This window comes from Chenopodium album, chromosome 18, assembly GCF_948465745.1.
Source record: "Chenopodium album chromosome 18, dcCheAlbu1.1, whole genome shotgun sequence".
NCBI classification, from domain to species: Eukaryota; Viridiplantae; Streptophyta; class Magnoliopsida; order Caryophyllales; family Amaranthaceae; genus Chenopodium; species Chenopodium album.
The window spans coordinates 49,160,818-49,182,009 of record NC_137851.1 but is presented as its reverse complement, the minus strand read 5'-3'; the positions used below and the strand labels follow the sequence as shown (position 1 = coordinate 49,182,009).

Below are 21,192 nucleotides of genomic sequence, written 5' to 3'. Positions count from 1 at the left end.
TCTGAATCACTAATTTAAACCCTAATTATGTTAATAGCATTCAATTAAAACTTGTAAACAAATACAACAAACAATGAATTAAAATTAAAGTGTGAAACATTACCTAAATTATTGATAATTTGCGTTTAATTACTTGATTATCTTCTTGATCTTAGATTTTGTGAGTGAGAATGGAGGGAAAATTAATTAGGGAGGAAAGAAGAGGAGAGAAGGTAATTGGAGAGTTAGTTAGGTGAGAAAAGTGAAAAAGTTACCCTAATAATGTCTTAATTGCGGAAAACGTTAGTGGATATTGCTACCCAAACGTTTCATAACTTGCGGGTATTTCTAAACAAATTATAAAAAAATGGGTAGTTATTCACAAATAACCCTATTTTTAGGGTAATTCCAGACAAAATTTCCTTGGTAAGATGATAGTACTAATAAATAATTGCTGGGGATAACAAAAAATGGAAGTGTTTACATAAGTAAAACCGAAGAATATTGGTAATAAAACCTCCTATTAAACAAATCTACCGTCTTTTGATAATTTTCACTTGTATTACAAAGTTGGGTCCAAGTTAATATCCCAACAAATACGACGACCTACAAAAATCGATTAAGCTGCAGAATTATTGAAGATAAGAGTAGTGAATTATGTTCATAAATAAGATGTATAATATTCTCGCTCCGTAGCAGATACGGAACCATATTTAGTAATCCAATAGGGTTACACATCAATAATAGTAGAAATCAAAATGAGATTACAGGACCACAAGCTCATTGTACTGCAAGTCTGTAACACGAACAACAGAAACTTATAGAAAAAACTTATGTTCTATAATCCGATTACTGACAGTTTATAAGTATTTAACAAAGTAACTAGATATTACAATTTTTTGCAATGCAATCCTCATCTCGATCTCCCCATATGGAACAATCATCAGATCATGTATTCATGTTGACCATCTTTACATGGTTGGTCTCACATTAAGTCGGCTTGCAACTTTCATACCCAGAGATTTGTCGGCCTGTAGTACAGATGCAAAAAAAAAGTGTTATTGATATTCGATATATAGTATTGCAGCAAGAATTGCAACTATGCCAACTGATAATTTGAAATAATGACCCTTACTTGGGTCCAGTATGAAACCCAGATACTGCGTATCTCATGAGTGACACGAGGGTCGGATAAAGCATCAACCACTCTGCAGATAAATCTCTCTTGCCTGGATGCACCATGAGACAGATATATGAGCACACAAACAATACACATATCAAAAGAAAGCCAAAAATAAGAATGAATTCTGCAAGTGCAGCTAGGAAAGAGTCCAACCTGGCTGGGTCCATTGATCTGTATCGCTCTCCAGGCTGCTTGAAGTTGTTTTCTTTTGTAATGATTTGCTGCATTAATAGGATAACAGTAGTCCAGATTTTCATTCAGTTAATATTCATTTCTAAACCCAAATCATCAAAATAATATGATTAAGTTAACCCAAAAAAGAGGGGTCATGACACATGAAGCATCATCAAACAAGCAGCAGACAATTAAAAGAACTAACCCTTTCACGCCTTCCATTCAAGATATTTGCAGGAATGGGGTATCTCTCAGCATGACGAACGGGATCATATCTTGATGGAAAGTAGTCCACCTGAGAAACAGCATAAAGTAAGACATGGGAGCACAATATAAGAAGATATATTACTAGCAAGAAATAAAAACTGAAACCGCAGCAATTACCTCCTCATCTCTGTGCATAAAGTTCATGGAACCATCATAGTGATTGTTGTGGTGAGCACACTTGGGAGCGTTGACTGGAAGTTGCAGGTAGTTGGGACCAAGACGGTGCCTTTGGGTATCAGCATATGAGAAAATTCGGGTCTGAAGCAGCTTGTCATCTGAGTAGTGGACCCCAGGAACAACAATAGCAGGGCAAAAAGCCAGCTGCTCATTTTCTGCAAAGAAGTTGTCAATGTTCTTGTTCAAGACCATACGACCCACTGGCTGAAGAGGCAAAATGTCCTCGGGCCATGTTTTGGTAACATCTAGGGGGTCAAAGTCGAATTTATCTTCATCAGCTGGGTCAATTGTCTGGACAAACAGCTTCCATTCAGGATAGTTTCCAGCTGCAATCGAGTCAGTAAGATCCTGAGTAGCATGGCTGTGGTTAGCTCCTCCAACTTTAACGCATTCATCCTCCAACAGGCACTTAACTCCACATGTTGGCTTCCAGTGGAACTTCACATAGTATGCTTTGCCAGCCTTGTTGACCAGAGTATATGTGTTAACTCCAGAGCCTTCCATATGTCTGTAATTTGCAGGAACACCAATATCATCAAAGAGGAAAGTGAACATGTGTAAACTCTCAGGATGGTGAGAGAAGAAATCCATGATCCTCCAGTTCTCTTGAATGTGGGTTTTAGGATTGGGCTTGAGGGCATGCACCATATCAGGGAATTTCATACCATCACGAATGAAAAACACAGGGAAATTGTTCCCCACTAGATCGAAGTTACCCTGTGATAAACAGAATTTTAGAATATAATATAAGCTGTTGAGCAAAAACGAGACTAAAGCTTCAGCATCAAAACAAAGCTAAAAAGATTTATGATCTAGTCATGATAAGAGCTGAACAATCACAACGCTTAATCAATGAGCTACATACAGCAAAGAGGTTATATTCAGCATTATGGACAAGGCCATCTTTCCAGGTACTTTTTAAAGTTATATTTGAAACTAGAAAAGCTTCGTAAATTTTTAATGATCAAGAGCGTATAAAATAAACTAGGTAGATGGCATAATTCCGTTAGTATCAGCATATAGTAGATATTAACAGCGTAGTAAGTGTAATAATGCGACCAACACTAGCATGGATAAACGCTACCAAGAATGAAAAAAGTAACAGAATATAGGCCATTATAACTTTGGTATAGAGTTGGCCCTTACCTCTCTGGTGTAGAACTTCACAGCAAAACCACGAGGGTCCCTGAGGGTTTCAGGACTTCCACGTTCATGAATAACAGTAGAGAACCGAACGATCACAGGTGTCTGGACACCAGGAGCACGCAGGAAATCAGCACATGTGAGGTGTGTAATATCATGAGTAACTTCAAAAAATCCCTTAGCACTCGCTCCCCTGGCATGAACAACACGTTCTGGTATACGCTCTCGGTCAAAGTTAGCAAGCTTTTCCACAAGATGATAGTCCTCCAAAAGAATGGGGCCTGTTCAGAAAGATACATCAGCATAGCCCATACCCATTACAGACACATCCTCTATAAACTATGTCATCACAGTACAAATACATCACTAATGTGCTGAGGTTAGACCAACAAAAAAAAAAAAAGGAAAAATTAGAAGTGCCTAAGCTGATAGCAGTCTCACTCAGCTACTTATCCTAATTGAAGTAATTGGTTATGTTGGTTTTGGGGTCTAGGTAGTGTACCTAAATAACTAATGAAGCTAGATTAAACTAAATACAGGGCACGAATTTCTTTATAATTCAATCTCGAATTCCCTATATGTAGTTTTTCAAAAAGTCCAATTAAGTTGAGCAGAACATAGCCTTATTACTGGTAAATTATACATGTCTTCTCATGTTATTGTGGATCCAATAAACAACTCTACCACGCAGTTTAGCAATCACTAAATTCACTATACTTCGATTGGCTAAAACTAATTCACATCTAGTAATATTTTTTTTTGAGAAAAGGTAAAAAAAATTTATTAATCACAAAAAAAACAAATTACATGGAGGCGCCTAAGCCCCTAATCAATCTCACTTCATCCAAGCTATATCACTAGCTCTAATTTTACAGGAAACTATATTACTAATTCTATAGTAAACATCTTTACACATCTAGTAATATGGTCAATAGAAAAAAAACATTTGGAAAAGTTGACCACTTTGTAAGTTGCAGAATATGTTCTGACATACATGCCTAAAATGAGATCTAGTCTCTGAGGTCAAATAGTATCTTTATACATTAGAAATCAAAACATTGCACTATATAATTTTTTTTACATGCTCAACTTCATCTCATTTCCTAACAAATTTAGTACGACAAAGGGTAATCCAACATTAAGCATGAGATGCACAAATTACATATGGCAAAGAATTGTTTTTGAACTCACTTCCCTTAAGCAACTTAATAGACTTGCTTTTTAGTTAAAATTGACAACTCCTAAATCCATCTTTCAATAACTCATATATCCTTTGTTAGTAAGACACCTCCTTTACACTGATAACACTTAGTCAACCCGGGAACTTAATACCTTCTCTCTCTTCAATAGCCTTTTCTTGGTAACAGCATTGTCAGCTTATTTCTTCCCTCAATTCTCTCCACCAAACTCATGACTCTTATCTATATATCCCAACTACTTCAACCCTTTCACTACTCGATACGCAACCATTAACAAACTCATCTAGGTCACATCCTGATTAAGTTTTGCAATTAGTAATAAAGCAGGAAGATATCAACCATTCATATTAACTTTGTTATATATTAGTCAATAGCAATGCGTAAACAATGGCATCCATTATCAGTATGCAACAAACTAAGCTAAAACTGTTTAAACTATCTTTGTTTTCTTCTTCTCCTTTATTAAGTAGAACTAAATTGCTTCTTGTAGAATCTTACACCCTATTATGATATCTACTACTCCGTAAGTTGTTAGTAGATTGCATAATTTCTATAATTATCTAAATTATGAAAAAAGCTAACTTTACTCCATAATTGTGAATACTTCTACAAATATGAATTCATTTAGTTAGCAATGAGAAGTTAGTCACTCTAACTATGATACAGCTAGTCACTCTAACAAATACTCCTACAAACATCATTTGCCAACTTTTTTTTTTTAATTTGAGAGCAAACATCATTAGATACATCTATAATTTGAAGAAATCATCAGATACATCTAACTGTGATTTCAATTAAAATTTTCGAAAAATTTATTTCCACACTTTATGGCGGTTCCAAGTTCCCACCAATTTGAACTAGTTTCAACAACTTCGAGCCAATACCAATTTCGAACCTTTCCTATTGATTCAACTAATTTTAGATGATTGGTTCAAATAAAAAACAAAAAAAAAAACTAAAACTAATTTTAAATGAATAATTTTTAATAATCACAATAAAAATAAAAAAATTCCTAAAACTGAAACTCAGATGCTAAAATCATCAAAAATTAAAGCAATCAACTACAACATTTAAAGAAAAATTAAAGCAAAAAATATCCAGTCTAAAACTAATAATGAATCTTTAATGAAAATAAAATCAATAGAAAAGAAATAACCTCTGTTGCCAACAGTCAAAGAAGAGTTGTTGTTCCAAACAGGAGCACCAGAATTTGTGGTGAAGTGTGATGAATTGTGCGCACTTGATGGCCGAAACTACACCACAAATACAAATTCAAATTCAAATTCAATCAAACAACAAATTCAAAATCAATCTTGAAATCAAACAAATTCAATCAAACATCAAATTCAAAAACTAAATCAAACAAGAAAACCAAATCAAAATAAAAAAAAAATATACTCCAAATACAATAAATCAATGAAATAGAAAGCGTCTCAAATTGAGTATTGAAGCAGTAATTGAGTGGTAACCTTGTAAGGATCCATGGCGGTAGAGAGAGAAACGAAGAGTTGATCTTGCCGAGGAGAGAGAAAGAGATAGATTGAAGAGATAAAGATGAAGGAGAAGGGAATGTGATGAACACACAAATTTTAATTAGGAAATAAAAATAGGTGTATAAATATATAAATAAAAAAAAGTGTGACGTAAAATGAGTCAGAGGTGGATAATATTGATAAGGAAGAGTAAATATTTTTATTTCCGAAATTATCGTCGCCGCTACTAAATTTCTGAATAATAATCTGACAAGTTAGCTGTTACTCATTTTTTGAATAATAAGACAGATCGAAGCCTATTAATATAGGGTTGTTATTACTTTCCCCTCACGATTATATCTATTTGGATTAGCTTATGTTTAGTTTCCGTAATCTTCATTATCTGATCTTGTCTAAACTTATACGTAGTATATTACTACGGAGTATGTTTTATTTGATTAGCTATAAACATGTTTTTATTTAATTTATATTAAACTTTTGTTATTTTTTGTTTATTTGGTATAGAGTATAATGTTAATTTTCTAATCTTATCTAATTTTTATTAACTTTGATCTAATTTAAATTTCTTATATTAAAAAATGTTTAACTTAAGAATGATATATAGGAAGTTAAAAAAAAGGATAAACTGATTGAATAATGAAAAATTAAATAGATCAATCTACACATGTTATTGTTATAATTGAAATTCCTTAATAAGCAAACGAATTGATCGAAGAATTATCAAGATTAAAAAAAATGAACCCATATACAAACATTCGTTATATTTTCGAATGTATGGTATACCAAATTACATTATTAGTTAGACACTTACACCAAATTACATCACTGAGAATTCTATCATATACTAATACTAATGGTGGTTATTAGAGGTTTAATTTACTAGTTACACCAATTTACATTACTCCACTTTGATCGGTTCAAGTTACCCTTGTGATTATTTGCAATAATTAAGATATACAAGTGAAGTGATGCTTGAATATATGTTGTCTTCATGAGTATAGTAGTTTTGACAAAATTGATTTCCAAATAAATTATTTGGAAATAAAAAAATTAATTTAGTAAATTTTACATTCACAAAACTTCTATTTTTTTTTTTTTTTTTTTTTTTTTGACGATAATGATTTTGACTGAAAAATAACATGAGAACATCGAGAAGGATGTTTCCTATGGGCCCTAAGGCATTGAGCCATGGAGGTTTATGCGAAGATCTCTGCCAAAAAAACTGAGAAGAAAACGAGAGCCACTTATCACTCATTGTTAGAACTAAAATGAACCATTACACTAACTCCACGTAAAACAATGTTGTGTGAATTGTGTGCACATTTTACACCATATTTTTGGAAGTTGTTGCTGACTAGTGTGAAACCTTGAATATACCCATTCGATAAGATTTTTTATAATCACAATGGGCCTTCCTGTGTGTGAACTTAGCCACACACTCAACACCACTCATTATTAGACTACAAACATATTTTATTCACTTTATTTTCACTTATTCTAGATCTAATATATTCAAATAAGTTCTAATAAATTAAATTTAAGTCTCAATAATTCTCGATGTGAATCTCATTCCTAATATTCGACCACGTTACAATATAAGTACAACATTACAGTACTTGGAGAACAAGCCTTAATATTCCTTAGTTAATTATCTCAACTAATAAAATAAAGAGAGAGGATGAACCCACTAGTGAATTTTTGTACTTTCAAGTCTTCTTCAATTACAACCACAAGCCTTTAATTAAGCTTGTGACTTCGCATAAAGATGAGTATAAACACTCCTAGTCCGTCGAACAACAATCAAACTAAGTACAACACCAATGCAAACAACTCCTGTCAATATAGCACAAGTGATGGAATAACATATTCTACCTATACAAGTATGTGAACCTTCATCTCCTAGTTGCAAATCGAGTTTGGGATCTACAATCCCACCTTGTGTCTCTGCATAGTAGTCGTAGATGCGACTAGCAAGGATGCTGGAGAAAATAAATGATCCAGTAGGCATTGAAAGTATAATAAAGTTGTATAAAGAACCAAAGCATTTTAAGCCAAACATCTCTGAAACTGCTGCAGGGGCGATCCCCCAATGTGCTCCGTAGCCAAATGAAGTCAACACAGTTAATGTATAAATTGCTGCAGGCCATCCGAAAGCATAGTATAAGAGCCCGATTGCTATGATGGCTTGAACAATCGCCAAAGCCAAAAGCCTAGGATATGCGTATTTTCTGATAACAGCAGCAAAATCAGTAGCATTATATCAGCAGGAAATTCTGATTTTGAGCCTAAATGCTTAAGCCAAAATCAGTAGCGTTATATTTATATCAGCAGTAATTATGAACTTGATGAAAAACTGAAATAAACTGGTTAATTACTACCTAAGATGAATCAAATAAATATCAAGTGGCATTAGCATGAGTGCGTGATTATATGATTTTTATGATGATAGATTACTGAACCTGACAACTATCTCTGAGAAGTATCCACCACCAACACGGCCAAGAAAGTTGCAGACGCTGATGATTGAGACGAAGATTCTTGGACTGGAATACCCAACAGACTCAGATATCTGACCCATATTATCAATGATTGTAATACCAGATCCAGAACCCAAGATTAGGGATACAAACGTAAGCCAAAGCTCCGCTTTTCCTAAAGCTTGTAGCAAGGTAAAATTCTCCCCTAGTTGAGGATCTTTTCTTTTACCTTCAGCTTCACTTTCATCCTCGCTAATGATAGTTTCAACAGGTAGCAGGCTCTCTTTGACTGGATCATTCACTTGTGGAGAGAATGACAGCAGAATGGGCACTATTGATGGAAGTAGCAAGATAATGAGCAAGATTACAGAGCAAATTATGATCAAAGATTGGTTCAAGTACTCTTCAAAGAGCAAAAAACCCATCAAATAAGCAGCCAAGATGAGGCAAACACCATAGACAAAAGAGAAGCTTAAACTGTCAGAAGGCCTTTTTTGTCGATGACCCTCAACGTACCTTACAGCAAACATAAGAGAAAGAACAACAATCGAGGGAACAATAGCTATAGTTAATATGAGGAAATCACGATTAGTAGTGCTGAAGAAGTGATAAATTTGGCTTAAAATCGCTCCACTCAGGCCATTAAATCCTTTTAGTATCCCCACGACAGGGCCTCGGCTATCAGGGAAGTTTAGCAGACATGATACTAGAGCAGCTGTGTTATAATAAGTCTCACCATTTGTTCCCACAAATATGGCAATGAATAGCTGCAACAATTGGGAGGAAGACCATATGTCATACATCATAGTCATAAACTATACTTATGACATGCTCATAATCAAATCTTGAACATCAAATAAATTATGACAAAATCTGTTATTATTGTCTTGTTCAGTTATTCGTCAATCAGTTTTATTGACTAGTTCACTTCACTTATTTGACTAACTCGTTTTGTTGGGCTTTACCATACGTATTACTCCGTAAGAAAAGTTAGTTACCAAACAAGGCCTAAAGTACTTGACGAAACCAGTATTGAAGAGTTTAAAAGTTGACTTATCATCAAGAACTAAAGCTACAACCCAGGAGGGGAATAAGAGGAAAGAAATAAAAAATAGAAATACAGTACTTGTATATCATAACATTAGATTTCAGCAAACATCTTAGTTTCATTGTCAGGATTTGTGACATTTGATCACATCAAATTAAATTTGAGCAAAACATCATTAGATTACTGAATTGAATAAATAGCAGGACAAAATTGATAAAGAAACAGGTGCATTTAAGCCTAAGTACCAAATGAACCAAATTAGTCATTAAAATGCAGAAAAAACCAGCAACTTACCACCCACAGAGGCAAATAAGTCAAACGTTTGGCGATAATTAGCCAAAGAAATCCATATCCAAGAAAAGTATGGAGCACCCCAACAGTCAAAACACCCCAAAACGGCAGAATCTCACAGACTGCACCAGCTAAGAATCCGACGCAGTCACCTAAATTTTTAGCAACACCCAAGTAAGAAAGTTGTTTTTGGTTATACTTCATTGTACTCTTGATCATTGGTGAAATGCTTCCAAACAAATAACCAACTCCTGCAAACGATTGGATCCACATTGAGGCTACAAATACCAGCCATCTGTTGTTGAAAAATGTCCTCAATCTCTCTGATTGTATCACCATTTTTATTTTCTTTAGCAATGTTTATTTGTAGTCTTGATTATTGTATGCAATGAATTTGAATGTGTGATTAGTGATTAAATTGGAATTGAAATGAGCTGAATTATTGCTGCATTTATAGTTGAATCAATGTTAAACAAAAACAATAAACGAGGTTGGATTGGATTGGATTTGGATGTATAATTGATGAATTTAACGTTGATGGTAAGGATGAATAAATTCATTAATTTGCATTTAAGTTGAGGGAGGTCTATTTGGAGAGGAAAGCTACCAGAAGCTTCCATGGATTTCTTCCATGGGGGAATCATCATCATGAACAACGTGATGTTGGTGAATCAGTCCGTGGGGATGAACAACGTGAGGTTGTGGTTAATGGTTTTTTTTTCATTATTTTATGGATTTTGACTAGAAATTTGACCCATCTTTTGATAATATAGTATTTGGGTCCAATTTACTTCAATTGGGCCAACCATAAATGATTCAATTACAAAGCCCAAGGTCAAGGTTTAACCTTTCAATTCAAGCCAAGTCAGTCAAAGGTCCAGTCAATGTGGCAAGCCCACTTGATTTAAGGCCCATGTTCTCCCTTATGTCAAGATATAAATACATTCATTCCTCTCTCCTTACATTCATTCAATTAGAGCCTCAAGCAATTAATGCTCTTGCATAACTTTCTCTCTCTAAAACCACCGTACTGACTTCGGTATCGGAGGGGCCTTCCTCGGCACAACCCCCCAGACCAACTTACGTGTGTTTGTTGTGCAAGAAATCCTCGACCCAACCATCACTTGGACCGAGCCCAGACTTCAGCTCACCAGAAAGGACCTGTCCGAAGGTCCCATTAGTTTCACCCGAAACACATAGTTTTAGAAGAGATTCTCGTTTTAGAAAACGTCAAGTACACAATATAAGTGTATAACATTATGCAAAGTAATAAACTAATAAACAAATAAAGATTTAGAAAATTATATAATTTGATACTCTGTAATTTGATATAATTTAAGAAAATGTGTATTTTGTAATTGATCTATAACTATTATTAAAGCAAAAAACCTGTTAGAAAATAAAACCAAAAATAATAAATTTAAATATGAGGCAGTAGTAGTATTTATTAATAGTCAAAAAGCACAACACTTAAATAACAAACAAGTTGTACAAAGGTAAAACAATAGTAGAAGAATGAGTTTAAAATAGCCTGGGTTGTAGCACGCAATGCGCTATCCTTAGAGAGAAAACGCCCCACTACACTGGTAGAATGTATTTATGCGCTCCTCTCCCAAGATACGACAACCTGTCGGATCAATTGTGTGCAGCAAAAGACCCCCAAACCAAATTACACCAATAATGCTCCGTAATAATTATAATATTGCTTTTAAAGGAGGATTTTGTAATCAGTATTTTGTAAAAATATTTTACTTGTTTTCTTCCATGTTCTTCTTGACTAAAACATCATGTATATATAGAAGAAAATAATAGATAACCGTTTGAAGTATGTTGTGGTTGTTATAAGATGGAGGTTATTCTCCTTGAATATTTCCACTAACTATTCCACTATTCATGTCATGCAAAACAACCCACTAACATTAACTTAGTTGTTGCTTCCTTTATTGTAAGAGAAGTACTCAACAATCAAAAAAATTAATAACGGCTAGAATCCAAAGTTAATGATAAATATACCTTTAAATTTTTAACTAAAATAAGAGAAAATAGATTTTATTTTCCAACAATCCCCCACATAATTTAAAATTTAAAACATTGTAAAATCTCAAGATGTAACATAAATAATAATAATAATTAAGACGGGGCATATAATGTTGCATTTTCGGTACAAGGAACCTTCCGGGTATGAGCCTTATACCTAGTGTACATGAACTTCCACCTGAGAAGATATAGAGACATGGTAGCCTTGAGCTATACCTTCATTAACCGAGTTTTAGTGCACAACACATACAACATAGGTGTTCAATTAGGCTCTAACCAGTGGTTGCGCGTTACGACCATGCGCATGTATCTTGTATCGTGAGTGTCACTTAGAGACTAGCTCCATGTCTCACAGTAGCGGCCCCACTACCACACTCACTAGGAGAGCCCTCAAAGGGTGGTCCGTGACCTCCACCCCCACAATTTACAATCGTCGGGATCATTAAGAGGTATTTCATTAAACACTATTTACATATATACCTCAACCTCAATATTGTCGCGGTTTAAAATACACCTTGCCATAGGAAAGGGACATATAAAGTTATAATGTGGTGTATTTTAGTCAACTAACAACTTCGTTGTTACCCATTGAACTCCTTTCATGGGATCGCCAATTATTAGGAGTTGGGTGTCCATTGTTGTGACTATATTATGGGCTTTAGTCCCATTCCCCTCGACGACTCGATAACTTGTTGACGCGCCAAACCTTTTGTGAGCGGATCCGCGAGATTATTTTCTGACCTGACAAAGTCAAGAGAAATAACACCATGAGAAATTAAATTTCTAATAGATTTATGTCTTACTCTTAAGTGCCTTCTTTTCTCATTAAAATCTTTGCTAGTAACTTTAGCTATAGCAACTTGACTATAACAATGCATAGAAATGGCAGGAATAGGTTTATTAAGCATAGGCAAATCACATAAAAGATTTTTTAGAAATTCAGCTTCATTACTAGCAGGGTCTAAGGCTATTGTTTCAGCCTCCATAGTAGAACAAAAAATAATAGTTTGTTTAGAATATTTCCAACAAATTGCACCACCTGCCAATGTAAATACATATCCAGTAGTGGATTTTGTTTCATTCGAATCAAAAATCCAATTTGCATCACTAAACCCCTTAATAACGGAAGGAAAACGAATATAATGAATACCATAATTAATAGTTCCTTTGAGGTATTTTAATACTCTCTCTAAAGCACTCCAATGAGAAAGATTAGGATTATGAGTGTATTTTCCCAATCTACTTACCGTATATGCAATATCGGGTCTAGAGTAATTTGGAAAATGCAACAAAGAACCAATAATTTGAGAGTATTTAAGTGGAGAAACACCTTCACCCGTATTTTTATTTAACTTAAAAGATGGGTCATACGGTGTCGAAACAGGTTTTACATCAAAATAATTAAATTTTCTCAATAACTTCTCCACATAATGAGATTGTGTCAACACTATGCCATCTTTATTTTTAATCAACTTTATGCCCAAGATAACATCCACAGGACCAAGGTCTTTCATATTAAAGTTGCTAGACAAGAAGGATTTCACATCATTTATAAATTGCTACCAAATATAAGAATATCATCTACATAAAGACAAAGAATCACACAAGAGCCATTATCTTCTTTTTTAACATACACACATTTATCAGTATTATTTATTTCAAACCCATATGAAAGTACAACTTGATCAAATTTATCATGCCATTGCTTTGGTGCTTGTTTTAAACCATACAAAGACTTAGCAAGCTTGCACACTTTCTTTTCCTTTCTGGGTTCTACAAAACCTTCCGGTTGGTCCTTGTAAATGTTTTCCTCTAAGTCAGCGTTTAAAAAAGCGGTTTTAACATCCATTTGGTGAATTTCCAAATTAAACACACAAGCAAGTGCAATCAATACTCTAATAGTAGTAATTTTAGAAACGGGAGAATACGTATCAAAGAAATCCACACCTTCTACTTGCTTATATCCAATAACAACAAGTCTAGCGTTATACTTTTCTATAGATCCATCGGTTCTTAGCTTTTTCCTAAAAACCCATTTACATCCTATACTTTTGCATCCGGGAGGAAGATCAGTTAGAAACCAAGTTTTATTGGATTTTAAGGAATTCATTTCATCATTAATGACTTCCTTCCAAAAAGGTGCATCTATAGACCTCATGGCCTCACTATAGGATTTAGGATCATTTTCAAGTAGAAAAGTACAAAAGTCAAGACCAAAATCTTTAGCCTTCTTTGACCTCTTACTCCTTCTAGGTTCAGAGTCAATTTCTAAATTAGTATGCTACTAGAAGGTAAATGAGAATGAGAAACATTACCAACAGGTTTAGGCACATCATTCTTTAAAGGAAAAACAATTTCAAAGAAAACGACATCTCTAGATTCCATAATAGTATTATTAGAAATATCGACTATCTCCGAATTAATAACAAGAAAACTATAAGTAGTACTATGCAAAGAATAACCAATAAACACACAATCAACGGTTTTAGCCCCAATTTTCCTTTTCTTATTTATAGGAATATTTACCTTCGCAAGACACCCCCACACTTTGAGATATTTCAAATTGGGTTTTCTATTTTTCCACATTTCATACGGGGTTTTGTCAGAATTCTTGTAGGGTATTCTATTTAGAATATGACATGCCGTAAGTAAAGTCTCACCCCACAAATTATCATGCAAACTGGAGCTAACAAGCACAACATTAATCACATCTAACAAAGTACGATTTTTCCTTTCGGCCACCCCATTTGATTGAGGAGCATTAGGCGGAGACACTTCATGAATAACACCATGCATTTCACAAAATTCACCCATTTCGGTAGGAGCATATTCCCCACTTCCATCGGAACGAAGTATTTTTATTTTCCTATTCAATTGATTTTCCACCTCCGCTTTATAAATCTTAAATTTATCAAACAACTCACTTTTGTGACTAATCAAATACACATAGCAATATTTTGAGAAGTCATCAATAAAAGTAATGAAATATCTTTTACCTCCACAAGTTAACAAGCCATTACTATCACAAACATCACTATGAATTAATTCAAGCAAGTTGGTTTCCTTTTCAATTATTTTATTAAAAGGCTTTCTTGGTTGCTTGGCTTGAACACATACACCATATTTTTGTTTTAAATCAACAGAAGACTTGAGAATAAGATCAAGCACCCTCATTCTTTTAACAGAATTTAAATTCACATATCCAAGCCTTGCATGCCAAGTATCACAACATTCGACATTGGAGATAGATGAAGTAGCATTAATAGAAATATTATTCACAGAAGAAGACATAAGATTAAGCTTAAATAAACCATCACAAACGTATCCTTTACCAACAAAAACACCATGTCTAGAAATTACAACTCGATTAGACTCAAATACAACTTTATAACCTTGTTGCACTAATAAAGAAGCACTAATAAGATTTTTTCTAATATCAGAAACATGAAAGACTCCATCTAATACTAGACTTTTTCTGGACGATAAATTTAATACTACTTGGCCTTGTCCAATAACACGAGCCAAACTCCCATTTCCCATACTCACGGTACGTGTGCTGGAGTCCTGTTAGATGGGAGATCGGAGCTTGTACTACTCATAGTAACAGCATTGGCTTGGGGCTTATAAGATAACTTTGGGGCAGAACTTGATGCATTATTATCTTTAGCTTGCTTACAACGTTGGTAGCAATCCTTGGAAAAGTGATTGGTTCTCCCACAAACATAACAAAAGAACTCATTCCCCTGACTCTTACCATTTGCCTTGTTATTATGAGCATTGTTTTTATTTTTAAAATTATTTTTACCAAACTTGTTTTTCTTAAAACTATTTTTCTTAAAAGGTTTAGACTTAGGCTTGTTGGATTTCTCAACAACATTAGCCGTAGCCTGAAATTCAGATTTTTGCAAATTCTTTTGAGAAAGACAATGTTTTTCCTCAATACGTAAGCAAACAAGAAAATCATCAAAAAAAAAAAAATTTAAGGCTTATGTTTTAAACTCCTAGCAAACTCAGACCATGAAGGAGGTAATTTTGCAATCATAAAAGTAACAAGCATAATATCAAGTAAACTAACTCCTTTTAATTTCATATCATAAATAATACTTTAAAACTCATGAATTTGACTAGAAATTGATTTTTGATCAACCATTTGAAACTCAATCATTTTTTCAAAAGAATAATGCTTAAGACCCTTTTAGGCCGAACCATATTTCATTTCAAGTGCTTCCCATAGTTCCACAGCAGTTTTAGTGTGACAAAATATTTTATACACACTATCAGATAGAGCACTCAAAATACGACCATGACAAGATATCATTATCACTTATAGAATTGGTACTAGGAGTTTTGACAGCTACTTCTTGGGCGATATCTTTAGAGGAGCTAGTTGGTTTTACTTTGGTCTAAGGATCAAGAATAACAGATATTAAGCCTAATTCCGTAAGACAAAATTTCATTTGTTGTTGCCAACAAAAAAAGTTTTCACCATTAAACTTTTTGGACTTGCTAGACAAGGATTTAATCATATCCATGGCTGACATCTTGACTAGTGGATATACTAATACTAAAATTAAAGTAGATTTTTCTCTCTAAAATTGTTAGAAAATAAAAACAAAAATAATAAATTTAAATATGAGGCAGTAGTAGTATTTCTTAATAGTCAAAAAGCACAACACTTAAAATAACAAGCAAGTTGTAGTAAAACAATAGTAGAAGAATGAGTTTAAAATAGCCTAGCACGCAATGCGCTATCCTTAGAGAGAAAATGCCCCACTGCACTGGTAGAATGTATTTATGCGCTCCTCTCCCAAGATACGACAACCCGTCGGATCAATTGTGTGTAGCAAAAAACCCCCGAACCAAATTACACCAATAATGCTCTGTAATAATTATAATATTGCTTTTAAAGGAGGATTTTGTAATCAGTATTTTGTAAAAATATTTTATTTGTTTTCTTCCATGTTCTTCTTGACTAAAACATCATGTATATATAGAAGAAAATAATAGATAACCGTTTGAAGTATGTTGTGGTTGTTACAAGATGGAGGTTATTCTCCTTGAATATTTCCACTAACTATTCCACTATTCATGTCATGCAAAACAACCCACTAACATTAACTTAGTTGCTGCTTCCTTTATTGTAGGAGAAGTACTCAACAATCAAAAAAATTAATAACGGCTAGAATCCAAAGTTAATGATAAATATACCTTTAAATTTTTTAACTAAAATAAGAGAAAATAGATTTTATTTTCCAACAAAACCCAACCATGAATAAAGCTCATTGTCAAAAATATAAGTGGTAGTAGTGTCTTCTTGAAACTGTTGAATGTGGTACCAATTTATAGAGGGAAATATTACAATAAATGAGTCAAGTATTGAGTAACAACGATTTACCCCTTATTATATGACCTTGTTTAATTATTTTCCTCTTCTACCTTGTTTTGCTTGTTAGTTGTTAATAACACCGTTTACGTACAAGTTTGCTTCAACAATTTAAGATATTTTGATAATGAAACTAGACATAAAACATTTAAGGCTCTTCAATGATTTTTAATTCAAGGTAGTATATTATTATACAATAAATTCGTCAGGTTTAGAAATTAGCATACGTAATTGAAATAATTTTTTTTCAAGGATTTTAGCTTTTTTTTTTTTTTTTTTTTTTTTTACAAAAGGTGTTTAGCTTAGGGTCTGTTCACATTTACTGAACTGAACTGATTGAAGCGGAGCTAAACTGAACTGAAATTAAGTTGAAATGAATAGGCCCTTAATTACCTTTAAATGAAGTTCGATTTGACCCATTAATAATGTATGTCAAGTTGACTTATAAATCTCAAGAAATATTAGTAATATTACCTTTAATTTATTTGTCCAAAATTAGTACAGTACTCCGTATTATTCAATAATCATTGAGCATTACAATATACAAGGAATGCATTCTATATACTATACAAAAAGAAGGAAAAATTATAAGATAATTGAAATGTACAATGACTAACTATTATAGGATCAAACATTATGATATACTAATACTTACAATAGCTAGAATGTATGTTTTTTTTTTTCAAAATTACCTAACATGCATAATTGCATATTTATAATCAAGGAATTTGTTCATACTGGCGCATAAGTTGCAAAATGGAACAAGCCTTCCTTTGGCCTCTATTAGTTCCATTCTGTGAGATATCAACCAAACACTCATAAACTCCGAATTGAAGCGCCGCGAGCAAGAATGATGATCCACCATTCAACCCCAACTCGAGCAATATAGCTGCAGCCCCTTCTTTATTTTTAGGTGTACCATCACCCCCCATAAAATCAACCAATTCCTGTATAAACGAAAGTTGTCCGATTTCTTGCCTCCCTTGAGGGTGTGAAACAAGAAGCAACAAAATCGAGAGGGCCTCATCGATCATGCCTAGCTCATTATCTTCAAGCAAATTTAATAAGGGCTTAACAATCCCTGCCTCGACAGCTCGAGCTTTATTCATTGCGTTTAAGCTTAAGTTAAAGAGCGCGGTTGCTGCATCTCTTTTCCCTCTAATTGTACCATTAGCTAACATGTTTACCAACGGAGGTATCCCATCTGATAATCCAATAGTCACTTTATTTTCATCTAACATTGAGAGACTAAACAAAGTAGCTGCTGCATTTTCCTTAGATCCTACGTTACCATTTTTCAGGACTTCTATGACTGTAGGGATTGCACCGTGTTTAGTTATAAGCTGCTTGTTCGTGTTATCGATTGATAAATTAAGTAGTGTTGTAACTGCGTGTTCTTTGGTCTTTGAATCCGGGTTTGACAGGAGTTGGACTAAGGGAGGGATCCCTGAACTCTCGGCAATAAGGATCCTGTTTTCAGGGCTTTCCTTGGAGAGCAATCGGAGCTTGTGGACAGCTTCCCGTTGAACATCTAGATGAGTCGAGGAGAGATCTTGGATGAGTGGAATTATGGTGGATTTGTGTTCGGGTGAGGAAGGGTCATCGGTTGCTATGTCAGGGGAGGATTGATCTTTTTTTCGCAGTAGTTGAACCTTGTACTTGTCACACCATTGTATGATGAGATTCTTAAGTGCATAGTTTGGGGCTAAGGATAGGTGCTCCAATACTTGTCCTGATTTTGGGCATGTTCTGTGATTTGAGTCTAGCCATTTCTGGATGCTTTCCCTTTCATATGTCTACATTTTTCACAAGAAGTGAAAAAAAATAGCTTAGACAAAAATAACAATAACTAAAACTAATATTACACATTGTATTTAGAGATTTTATATTTAACTGTAACACATCATTTTGATTAATTATATAGTACAAACAAAAACACAGGATTTTTTTTCATAAATATATGTAAAAGCACTATATTTTGATTGATTATTACTATATATTGTGTCGAAATAAGACTTCAGATTAAAACATAAAACCCTGTTTCCTGTATTGTATTAGTCCAATCAACAATATACCAATTGAACCATATCTAAGACCATCCATATATTTAGTTACATGTATACAAGTAAAATTGTTTTAAACAATGATATATTTTAATATACTCAATTAGATGAATCTAGAAAGATCACACATACATGACCGTCTTTTTCTTGCAAGAAAATCATCACGTACGAAGTATATATTATACAAGGTAGAGAAAAATTTATGTTTTAAATGAAAAGCAAACAAAATGAAACTAACAAAAAGATAGGATTACCTGTCCAGTGGCAACAATAACAGGATCTGTCATAATTTCTAAAGTGATTGGACAAAGAAATTCTTGGGGAATTTCTGTAGTAGGACTCTTGATAATTTGTTGTTGTTCTAAGGGCTTATTTATAGTTTGATCTTCAAGCATTAGATTGGTTTCTTCAATTCCAGCAATTTGTTTGAATTTATTAAGCACATCTAAGATAATTTGCATATGTTCTTCAGCTCTTTTATCTTTTGCAAGTCTTCTAATAGCTTTAGTTTCTGCCCTTAATTCCTCGGATGTCCCTAATTCGAGCTTTTTTGCTAGCCTCTCTAAGATTGCAATGTCCGCGTTTCGTTCATCTTCTTTGCTAAACACAATCATCATATCCATGGACAACTCCAAGTCTTGTGTGTCTGTTCTTCTTTTGGCTCTCCTTAGTTGGTGACCCATTAATTCTGTCTGTTCACAAACATGATAGATACTATATTATGATAATTTAATATTTGTCGCAAATTTAGGATATATTTTGTACATATTCAATTTTTTTCTTGTTAATATTTTATCAATGTTTTTACTACCGTACTAAATCATGCAAAGTTACAATAACAAAATTCTTGTTACAAATATGATTATATAGAGTATTATATTATGCTTAACCTTGACAATTGATAATTTATGGTCAAATGTTGGTACAGAAAAGAAAATTTAACTTTTTGTGATAGTACAAAATTTACCTGTTCTTTCACCTCTTCTGATATATTTAGATCTTGGTAAGGAATGTCATCCAAAGCTTGACTTAATTTCGAATTCACTGAATGAAATATTCCTGTAATTGCCTCACGTTCAAGGGCCTAACGTACAAGATCCACATTTCAAATTAAAAGAAAACAGTTTTAAATAGATCAATCAATAAATAAATATACATGCATTATTATGAATCATATATTACGAGACCCCCTCTTATAACAATATAAAGTGTATGTGCACACACGTGCATGTATATATGTAGAAAGATAATTAATTGGAATTAGTTCTAACCAAATAAATCTTGCTACCCTCGGAACAAGTTTTCAACAATTTTTTAGCAGATAAAAGAGCCCTTCGCAGATTACAAAAAGAGGCATGAGCTGAATTTGAAAGAGGATCATTAATGTCCCTAATCTCCTCCAATAGAACGTGCATAATCTTGATTCGTCGAACAAGGTTTTGGCTTTCCTTCCTTTGAGTAACTCTATAATCATCCATTAATCCAAGTGATTCTATCAAAACCTTTAAATCATGAATAATGTCTTTGCCTTCTTTTGGAGTAAAAATCATAAAGTTATCCTCTTCAAACATGATAATTTCCGCCGGGTTTACATTTTTTGTGTTTTCGATCCCTAAGGTTGGGATCGGACAATTTAATGTTAAATTTGGAGATGACTTACAAAATTTGGGTTTAAACATCTTGTTATTGATATGTAAAACCTTTTGATTGATTAAGCATCAATATTTTTTTTTTTTTTTTTTTTTTGGGTATAACCATAAATTGAAAGATAAAGAAACTCAAAACCAAATGGATTTTGGCGATGATAAAGCTTAGTTCTTGATGATGCTGTTTGAGAAAAGGAAATTTTCGCGATAATTTTGGTTAGTTTCATTTAGAGGTTGTTATTATTTTACTTAAGATTGTGAGGCTGTGATGAAAAAAAAAAATGATTTTTAAATATTAGTTGAAAGTTTTTTTTTTTTTTTATTATTGTATTTTTTTATAAGGTATGAAAAAAGAAAAACATTAAGAGGACTTTTTTGATGTTATATATATACAAGCATTTTGCTATAACTTAGCATCCTTTAATTTTGTCTTTATTCTTTTATTTTGATTTTGAGAAATTAAATGTGAAAGTGGTCATCCATTTAATTATATTTTGATAAATAGTAACTATCAACTTTTTTTATATAAATGTTGTCTTTATTCTTTTGTTTTGATTTTGAGAAATTAAATGTGAAAGTTGTCATCCATTTAATTATATTGTGATAAATAGTAACTATCAATTTTTTTTATA

The 21,192-nt window shown here is 33.3% G+C and overlaps 3 protein-coding genes and 1 long non-coding RNA gene across 4 annotated transcripts; 1 reads left to right on the top strand and 3 right to left on the bottom strand.

Annotated features, from left to right (window-relative positions):
- Positions 1–627: 627 nt before the first annotated feature.
- LOC145592489 (catalase-like) lies at positions 628–5,749 on the bottom strand. The gene is made up of 8 exons (XM_081648958.1): positions 5,592–5,749; positions 5,279–5,375; positions 2,927–3,204; positions 1,721–2,497; positions 1,542–1,631; positions 1,316–1,383; positions 1,115–1,208; positions 628–1,010 (listed from the first exon to the last, which is right to left on the bottom strand). Exons 1-8 carry the CDS (start codon positions 5,604–5,606, stop codon positions 951–953), a joined length of 1,479 nt encoding a protein of 492 aa, XP_081505084.1. The 5' UTR covers positions 5,607–5,749; the 3' UTR covers positions 628–950.
- LOC145592490 (uncharacterized) lies at positions 2,493–8,500 on the top strand. Its single transcript, XR_014102427.1, has 3 exons — positions 2,493–2,691; positions 8,065–8,284; positions 8,364–8,500. It is a non-coding gene; the product is annotated as an uncharacterized LOC145592490 (long non-coding RNA).
- Positions 7,282–10,147, bottom strand: LOC145592488 (protein NUCLEAR FUSION DEFECTIVE 4-like). Its single transcript, XM_081648957.1, has 3 exons — positions 9,435–10,147; positions 8,075–8,859; positions 7,282–7,843 (listed from the first exon to the last, which is right to left on the bottom strand). The coding sequence occupies exons 1-3, from the start codon at positions 9,768–9,770 to the stop codon at positions 7,357–7,359; spliced, it is 1,608 nt and encodes a 535-aa protein (XP_081505083.1). The 5' UTR covers positions 9,771–10,147; the 3' UTR covers positions 7,282–7,356.
- A 7,423-nt stretch (positions 10,148–17,570) lies between these two features.
- Positions 17,571–20,485, bottom strand: LOC145592292 (U-box domain-containing protein 15-like). Its single transcript, XM_081648738.1, has 4 exons — positions 20,186–20,485; positions 19,882–19,998; positions 19,169–19,606; positions 17,571–18,647 (listed from the first exon to the last, which is right to left on the bottom strand). Exons 1-4 carry the CDS (start codon positions 20,483–20,485, stop codon positions 17,571–17,573), a joined length of 1,932 nt encoding a protein of 643 aa, XP_081504864.1.
- Between the last annotated feature and the right edge of the window lie 707 nt (positions 20,486–21,192).